The sequence below is a fragment of the Vigna radiata genome, chromosome 11, assembly GCF_000741045.1.
Source record: "Vigna radiata var. radiata cultivar VC1973A chromosome 11, Vradiata_ver6, whole genome shotgun sequence".
In the NCBI taxonomy this organism is placed as follows: Eukaryota; Viridiplantae; Streptophyta; class Magnoliopsida; order Fabales; family Fabaceae; genus Vigna; species Vigna radiata.
In genome coordinates, this window is record NC_028361.1 from 8,533,675 (window position 1) to 8,543,562 (window position 9,888).

Here is a 9,888-nt window from a genome sequence, read left to right on the forward strand (position 1 = left end):
CTACAATGGTGAGGAATTTAAAGCTCTAATTTTGGAGTACATGAAAAATGGAAGCTTAGAGCAGTGGTTGCATCCAAGCGCATTAAGTGCAGAACATTCAAGAACATTATCTTCATTATAAATGTGAACAGCTGATCATTCAATGGAATCACCAAAAGAAAGAATGAATATGTGAGCTAAGTGAAATCAAGAAAAACCTTATCTTGCAATGTAAAATCACTCTTACCTGATTAATTTTCTATGCTTTGCTTCACTGTTGTTGGTTTAATACTTTAAACTTATTTTTTTGTTGTATTTATTTATTATATAACTTGGCCTGCTAGAGAACCTTCCACTCTTTTTGATGTTCAACATCAATTCATTATTTCTTGGATTTATTTTACTGAGCAATTTGTTTCTTTTGAATCGACTTCTTTTTAATGCTGGTCAGAAGGAACATCATTTTCTTCTTTTTTTTCTATGTCATCCAATTACCATTTTTTTTATAAACTATCTAATAATAGATATTCCATAACAATTTTTTTGTCTCAAGAACTTAACGCCTGTGCATTCACGTCAACCGATTGACTGCTACGTTTGACGTTCCACACCTTTTTTATTTCAAATTTGATACGTCTCACTTTATTATTTGTTGCTACTAAGCATGTCCTGCTGAATTTATGTCTAATTTATTCTCTTTTAAGACAGAGACCAAATAAAACAGTAAAAAATAATGAAAACCATAAATATTGCTTCACTATTTTTAATTTCAAAAATTAAAAAACAGTGCATTTTTTCCGACTTTTATTCAACCATTTGATACTCAAACACAATAAGTTCATTCAATTCGCTAACATAACTAAATTGTCAACGATTTTTATTTAAAAAAAAAAAACTCATTTTTCACGAAATAATACATCAAACACAGACAGTAGTAGTAATCCTTTCTAAACTGAGATTATAGTGAAACAAAGCACTATGTGCGCACAACAAAGCTACAACACGTAAATGACAGCATCAAGAACACAACATTATCAAATCAACAATAATACACAATTGTTCCAACCACATAAAACAGTACGTAGGTCATCTCCATACATTAAGCAACTCATGCAGTGCGTTGTTTTATTTCATTCTACATTTATTCCCACAATACTGATCCAGAGTGCATGTGTGGATACGTTTTCTAAAAGCCCACATCAACAAACTTTCATTCCAAATTTATAAAAGGGGCTTAGCTTCAAATCTGACACGCATTGCATTGATCTCCACAGACGGGCATCCAAATACACTATCAAACACCGACCAAATCCATGAAAAGTTAATTAGCTTTCAGAGCTGTAAGATGTCTCTCCAGAAGATAAGTCCAGTAGTCGATGACGCTTCATCTCCTCATAGGCCCACTCTAGTCCTGGGCAGTAATGAAGCGGAGGGTTAAATCTGCTATCATTCATATCGGGTGGCAAAAAGGCTCCATTCTCTATCAAGAATTTCACAGCATCCCTCCTCCTTTCTTTGGCTGCAATGTGGAGCGGTGTCCCTGGTTCGAGAGAAGAGATCAATGTAAGAGATTCATACTTTGAACATGCATAGACATTGTACTGTTACAGTAATTTTTACCCAACTCTTCTCCGTCAAACACATTGTAAAAGTAAAAATAATAGGCTATACAGAAAATCTTAACCTGATAGCAACACTTCAGTCTTAAAAAAATTATAAAATTACCAAAAAGCTGTCATAAAATCTGAAAACCTTTTCTTTTTACTTCAAAGTAGATTTTAAGAAGAAAAAGAGGGAGAGAAAAAACAGGCCTTCCAAACGGCAAGAATAAATCACTTACAGCCACAAGCACCCTTGGTTCTGGCATCAATGTCAGCACCATGCTCAAGTAGCACATCCATCACTCCAATGTGACCACCTTCCGCAGCAAGGTGGAGAGGGGTCACCCCTTTCGATTTAGGGCCCCATGCAGACACATTGACATTCATTCCTTCATCGAGAAGTTTTTTAACCTGCTCAGCCACACCAAAAGATGCCCCGGTGAGATTAAATTATCACGATTAACAAACCTTTTGTGACAAGTATGATACGAATTTAACTCTTAAAGCATCAAACTACACAAGGCAAAATATTCAAGCACTACAAAGAAGAACCGGTAACATCATAAGATTTGAAAACACTGAAACTCAGCAAAGAATCCATATAATGGGTGAACCAGTGGACAAGGCTTGGCTCCCAATGATGTGGATAATTTTACTTCAAAATTACCAAATGGCGTAGAATATGAATATACTCCAAAAGTAGAGTAAGTCGTTACCCCTCCACAGTAAATTCAAATGGGATATTATTCAAATTCCTCACTAATTTTCAGCCTATAGCAAACACGTGACAGGATCCCAAACAAACTAAAAAAACCCTTCAAGTTTGAAACGAAAGGCAGCAATCTTGAAGGCAAAGCCACTCAAACCCAATTCAACCCCTTCACACACACACAAACATAAAGAATCTAAATTAAAATTCAATAAACCAATAACCCGAGTGCAACCATAACATTTTCCCAATTGAAAGCCTCAAATTACGATTTCCCTGAGAAACAGCATCCCTCCCTCCCGCTATAACTACAAAATTCAGCAATAAAAACATAAAGCGTATATAAAAATCACATTACCAATTTGAGATCGCCTTTTCTGGCTAGAACATGAAGCGAGGTCCAACCCCTATCATCAGTATCAAACCGAGGCCTCAAGCGCCTCCGGGAAGGGCTCCTCGTGAACAAAACAGGCTGTTCCTCGAGCATATCTTTTCCTTTCTCACCAACCAACCAACAACGCAAAAACTAAGGCAAAGAAAACCAAGACGGCGACGCTTAACCAAACCCCTAAAATAGAGAGAGCGAATCTGGGACAGTGTGCTCCAAATTTACATGTTCGAAGTGGGAAAAAGAGAAATCAAGAGAACGCGCGGGAAAAGGAGGGGAATCGCTTAACGAGAGCTGAGGGAATGATTGGCGATGCAATAGGGGGCAAAAGGATTCAAGCCGGGACCGAAAACGCGAAGGTTATGCGCGACGAAGATGGAGTTCATGATAATGATCATACCTGGTTGAGGGTTGGGAGAGGAAGGAGAAGAAAAAGCGTGGAAGAATAGGAATCAAATAAAACCTGGTTTCATTGGAATGACGAAGGTGAAGGCGAAGACGAAGATGCTCTGATCCTAATGAAGAAGACCGTGAAACCCTAGCAGAAGAAACGCACCGTTGAATCAATCTCTTGCTAGCGGAATAGGATAGACTTTCTTCTTGCTTTCGTATTTAAAGATAAAATTATATCTCATTTAACATTAGAATAATAAATTATTGGAAAAAAAGATACACTAAAATTATAATTATATATTTATTTTTAAAGAACAGATCAGTTTATTCACTGTCATTTTTAACTATATGAAAATTTTGATTTACATATTTCTGTATTTTGCGTTATCTTTCTAAATTTTTATCTATTCCAATATCTAAAAATTAAATTAAAACTGTTTTTTCTTTAAATTGTTTGGATACTAGTACTTTTAACTGCACGGTATTTTTATAACAATATTTAACATTTAACAATAAAAACAAAATTTAAAAATTAATTAATTTTATTTATTATATTTTAAATTAAAATAATATTAATTACAATAAATAAATAATACAAAAATTAAATATACATGTATTTATATATAGGTTTAATCATTCTGATGGTCCTTATTTTTCGGTGATTTTTTTCAATTAGGTCCCTCATTTTTTTTTCTCAATTGGGTCTCTATTTTTGAAAAATTGAAGCAATTAGGTCACTGTCGTTAGTTTCGTACTAACACTGTTAAAAAGATGACACGTGTCAGCTCATGATTTTTTTTGAATTTTTTAAATATATTTTTAATTATTTTTTTTATTTTTAATTTTTTTATTTATTAAAAAAAAATTGCCACGTGTCAAGTTGACATTGAGCCACATGGCAATGACAATATGAGGTGGCACTGATAGCGCCACGTGTCACTATCAGACCACATGTCATTAGATTTGGTCCCTATATTTTTAATTTGTCTCAATTTGGTCCGTGTATTCTTATTTTGTCTTAATTTAGTCCTATTTTTTTTAAAAACTAAACACTTCAAACAAAATTTTATTTGTATATAAATCTTTACAAAGAAATTTATACTAATTAATTTTTTTATTAAAAAAATAAGAAAATTGCAAACTAACATATGACACATTTTTATTTATATAGTAGTAAAGAGATCATTTAATAGAGTAACCTATAAAAGTTAACATCTCAGTAATATAAATATTTTTGTGAAGGTAATCTACACACAAGTATAGTCTCAATACTTCCTCAACAATTTATAAAAAGTTTCTAGAGTTAAATATTTCTATTTGAAATACATCATTACTAATAATTTGCTTACAGAAACAAATTTAAAGACAAAAATTTGAAAAATGCCGTATTTTATTTGGGAAGGAACATATTTTTTTAAATTTTTAAAAAAATTAGGACTAAATTGAGACACAATAAAAATACAAGAACCAAATCGAAACAAAATAAAAATACAGGGACTAAATTGAAACAAACACAATGACACGTGGCATTGTCAGTGCCACCTCACACTGTCATTGCTACGTGGCATAATGTCAACTTGACACGTGACAAATTTTATTTTTAAAAGAAAAAGAAATAAAAAATAAAAATAAAAATAATTACAAATATATTTAAAAAATTCAAAAAAATCACAAGCTGACACGTGTCATCCTTTTTAACTGTGCTAGTACGAAACTAACGACAGTGACCTAATTGCTTCAATTTTTTCAAAAATAGGGACCCAATTGAGAAAAAGAAAAAAATGAGGAACCTAATTGAAAAAAATCACCAAAAATAAGGACTTTTTAAGAATATTTTTTTAAAAATATAAACTCAAACCGTTAAATATCATTTTAAGAATATTTTTTATCAATAACTGTCATGCCTTGAAAATGAACAAATAATTTATGTGAAAAAATTATTATATAATAATTATAATAAATAAATTAACATTTTTTAAATAAATAATTCAACTTTTTAAATAAATTCAATAATTAAAAATTGTATTTATTTGTGTTTATTTTACAACTATTATTTTTTTTCTCCAATTAATGTATTATTTTTGAAACATATTATTTGTCTTTGTGCAAGAATTTTTTGTAATTTAAAATTAATAATATTTTAAATTGTTTAATAACAAAATTAATTGACAATAAAATATAAAGAGTAATTTATAATTTAAATTACTGATTTAAGTTAATGTTATAAATTAATCATTTAACTCATCATTAATCGTTTGTATTATATATAATTGAATGATACAAATGGTATTAGGTGTGAAATTAAATTTACAAATATATATATATATATATATATATATATATATATATATATATATGTGTGTGTGTGTGTGTAGTTATCTTATTTATTATTCAATCTTATTGTATTATATATTTTTAAGTATTAAATAAGGTCCTCCTGTGAAGTATTATTAGAATTTTAACATTTTAGTTATATTAATATTTCAAAATCCATCAAATCTATCCCATTGAAATTTATTAAAAAAGTAAAATAATATAAAACATGGAAAATCATATCAAATCATAATAAAAGTTACATCTCACACATATGAAATCAATATCTCTTATAAAAAAATCTAAATAAATATAAGTAAAATATTTACATCGATTTTCTCTAAAATCGTGAAATTAAACCAAAAACAACTCCTAATTATATTCATCTTAAATTAATTAACGGATGAAACTTATCACGTTAATTTTATAAATAAAATCACTCTACCATTTTAATATAAGCAATAAAAGAAATGAAAGACAATGTCTTAAATTTACTATACAATTTTATCTCATGTATTCAAAAGTTTTTTTTTTATCTTATTTAATTCAGTATTAATATTTATCTATAACAAAATTTATTTAAATATTTGATTACTAGAGTTTATCACCAAATAATAAAATTTAAATATTAAGATAATTTAATTTTCCAAAAATAAATCATTTCACGTATATTTTAAAAGAAAACAGTAAAAATATAATCTTTAATAATTTTAATAATTTCACATATTCGTATATTTATTATTTATTGCAACATTCCAATTAATAATATACCACAACAACAAAAATATCACATAGTCAATATTTAAAAATAAATAAGTAACCAATATGTAATGTTATTTTAGTTATCCAAAATATAACTATAATATTGCAATATTTACAAAGGTTATGTACAACTAAGGATATATTATTTTGATCAAAAAGTACAATAAAATTATAAACAAAAAAATGTCTAATGACAATATCATCTTAGAAATTAGATTATAGCTTCATCAACATTCTAAACTACATAAGCCATTATATCATTTTCTACTCACATCGTTTAAATGATCATTACAAGTAAAGAAAATAACATAGGATGAAAAGGATAAATTAACATGCACAATAATATTTGATAAAATAAACAATAAACATGGATTTATCATCACACATCATTCATTTATAAAACAAACATAACATACATAAAGACTCATATTAGATTTAACTATTCACATAAATTTATTGATATCAGACTCTAGTAAGTTATACACTTGTGGTGGAATAGCTCGATCACCCAAGCTACCACACATAAAGTTAGTGTTGGAAGTCTCACATCGACTAGAGATAAGGTCAATTTATAATATATAAGTGAGTGCAAATCTCACCTTATAAGACAATTTTGTGGGGTTGAATTAGACTTAAAGTCCACTTCTTAACATGGTATTAGAGTTGTTGGGCATGTTGTTCTACCCGCTATCAGGCCGTTATCGAACCACCCATTAATATCTATATTTATACCTCGGTTTAGAGGGTGCGTTCGAAGTCCTACGTTGACTAAAGATAAGACCGATTTATAATATATAAATGGATGCAAACCTCACTTTACAAGCCGATTTTGTGGGGTTGAGTTAAGCTTAAAGTCCATTTCATAATATGATATCAGAGCGAGTTAAGCTTAAAGTCCACTTCATAATATGATATCAGAGCCATGGTTGAAACCCATCCCAGCAAGATCTATGTGGCCATTCTGTTCCATTAACAAGCTCATCACCACCACCATTTTATACTTTATTACTGACATGCATATTTATCCATAAATCTATCAACCAATTTCAAATATACATCATAAACCAATTATCATTTCTAACATTCACAATATCATACATTAAACTTATTAGAATAAAACATGCAAGAAAAATATAATTAGACTCTGAAATTTTCGCTCAACGAGAATATCTACTCGCTTAGCAAGTAGTTCCTAAAAGCTCACTTGCATAGCGATCAGATAGCTTGCCCAGCGAAGCAATCACTGGACAAACTTAATTTTTTTTAAAAGTTGCCCAACGAGACTTTTGTTGCACAGGTACTGTCAAGTTAGTGAGCTTGACTTTGGTTTCGCCTAGAGATTACCAAGTTAGTAGCTTTTTGACTTTGACTTCACCTAACAAGTATATTCTCACACAACAACCATTGAGTCAGTAGCTCTCTGACTTTGAGTTTGTCCATCGTGCATTGTTCCACAAATTTATACCATTTCAACCTTGCAAGTTCAACCCAACAACAAACACTATGCCAAAATATACCAGATTCGAATTGCATAACTTTCATTAATTCAAATAGTATTTTTTGCAATATCAATCAGGTAACATTCTCAATTTCGTCATACAATTCAAGTAAGCCAGATCAAAATTCTAATATAAGTTCAACTTATTATATTTCATCAAAAAACTCAATCATGCACGCAAAACATTATACAATCATACTATTAACAATTACAAGATATCAATCACATAAAATTATGCATTTAGTTTCCTTTTTGAAAGACAAATAAATTTGTTCTAAGAAATCTCAAATCTCTTCAAACTCACATCATGCCTTGTCTACGCCTGAGAACAACACAAAAACAATCATGACACGTAATTATAACTATTAATCAACAAATGCTCGTATAAAAGACTTCAACATTACATGAGAGCCAAAATTATTCATATGTTCATGAAGAACACAAAGACCAAGAAATGGAGTAGAAAAACCAATTTACTTTCTTAAAGAAACTGATTGGACAAAAATGGACAGTTTACCGCAATGATCACTTGAACAGATTATTTAAACATATGAATAAAAAGTGAAAAAACTTAAAAAGAAAAAAAAGAGCTTTAGAAAAATTGTTTTTAGAAATAATACATGTTTTTAAATAATAAAACATATTAATAAAAATTCAACTTATAATTTAAACTTTTAATATTAAAATAATTAAATATTATCCTTTTAAACATACTACCAATTTAAAACATATTTTTCTATATTTTTACAGTTACTTAGTCTTATATTATGTTATCAAAAGTTCTTATCTGCATGTTATTTAATTGTTTATAACAAATTAATTAGGTATTTGATTACTAAATTTTTTTAACACATAACAAAATTTAATGAAATAAATCATTCACATACTTTTAGAAAGAAAAATAGTGAAAATAGAACCTTTACTTTAAATTCATGTTAGTTTATCTTTTCCGTACAACCTAATTGGAGTAAAGGTTTATACTTGGTACGATTTCAATCAAATTTACATAGTTATTTTCTTGAAGATGTTTTTCATGTTATCTTTTGTTGTATGAGCATGTTTGCAAATTAAATACAAAAAATATTAAGTTGTTTTATTTCTTTGGACAGTCCAAAATGTCCCATTAACGCATCATAAAGGTGAATAAGATTAAGAAAAGAGTGTTTCATCCTGCACCTCCAAGTATTTCATCTTGCACCTCTAATTTCCGAAAATATCCTTATTTAATTAATAGTTTAAGAGTTTAATATTTTGATTAGTGTGAATTTCTATGCCAGCATTGAGACCACCTCCATTTTGTTCCAATCAGTAAGCATGCATTTTGCTGACCTCTGCAACCCTTGACCCTGCATCCCTTGACTCTACACCCCTACATCGCTCCTGCACCCGACTCCTGCACTCTCTCATTTCCAGCATAGTGTTTCATCTTTATAAACAAACCCTACACCCCTCCATCTTTGAAATGCAACTCGCTTGAGGTTTTGTACTTTGTAAGTAATGAGTGCTGGTTATATATATTTCAGAAGGATTGTTGAGTGTAAGTTGAACTGCTTCATTTGTGGTGCGGTATCGGCTTCTTCCTATTAGCTCATTTTGTGCGTTAGAGGTTAGTATTTATTTTAAAATTTGGTTACATCTTCCTGCTTCGATTGATATAGCTGATGGATGGTTAATATTTTTTTTTAAATATGTTTGCATGTTCTTGTTCTTCGTTGTATTGATATTAAGAGAGGAGAGGTATTTAATTTTAGTCAAAATGTTTGCATAAAACGAAAATATGTGCGAATCGGATATCGATATCCGATTAACATATCATCGGATTTGGATATCCGATGCATAAAAACTCGGATGTGGATTTTCGATGCACTAATTCTCGGATCTGGATATCCGATATCAATGTGAACATACATTCACATTTTAAATATTTTCCACAGGTTTACATTAAATATTTTTATATTAGTTTAATTTTTTTAAAAACTTCTTATATCAGTTTCAATTTTTTTCTAATTTTATGGATTAGTTTATAATATATTTTATAATTTGTAATTAATAAAAAATAATTTTATGATTATATTAAAATGAATAAAACTAATTTTGTAAAAAAAACTCAAAATTAAATTGTCGGATATGGAATTCCGATAATCCGGATATGAAAATCCGAGAATGTTTATTAATTTATATAAAAGTTTAATAATATATTTATTTAATTATTTTTTTAGTTTTTAATTAATTTTAAAATTATATA

At 29.1% G+C, this 9,888-nt stretch overlaps 1 protein-coding gene across 1 annotated transcript; it reads right to left on the bottom strand.

Moving 5' to 3' along the window:
* Nucleotides 1–911: 911 nt before the first annotated feature.
* LOC106776401 (phytochrome-interacting ankyrin-repeat protein 2) lies at nt 912–3,271 on the bottom strand. Its single transcript, XM_014663850.2, has 3 exons — nt 2,648–3,271; nt 1,820–1,991; nt 912–1,519 (listed from the first exon to the last, which is right to left on the bottom strand). The coding sequence occupies exons 1-3, from the start codon at nt 2,774–2,776 to the stop codon at nt 1,305–1,307; spliced, it is 516 nt and encodes a 171-aa protein (XP_014519336.1). The 5' UTR covers nt 2,777–3,271; the 3' UTR covers nt 912–1,304.
* Between the last annotated feature and the right edge of the window lie 6,617 nt (nt 3,272–9,888).

What these genes read in the sequence shown, in the direction of transcription:
- LOC106776401 (XM_014663850.2), bottom strand. Translation starts at nt 2,776, where the DNA reads ATGCTCGAGGAACAGCCTGTTTTGTTCACGAGGAGCCCTTCCCGGAGG. An exon ending in GAAAAGGCGATCTCAAATTG is followed by an intron (nt 1,992 to 2,647) that starts GTAATGTGATTT and finishes GTGGCTGAGCAG; the next exon opens with GTTAAAAAACTTCTCGATGA. An exon ending in AACCAAGGGTGCTTGTGGCT is followed by an intron (nt 1,520 to 1,819) that starts GTAAGTGATTTA and finishes CTCTCGAACCAG; the next exon opens with GGACACCGCTCCACATTGCA.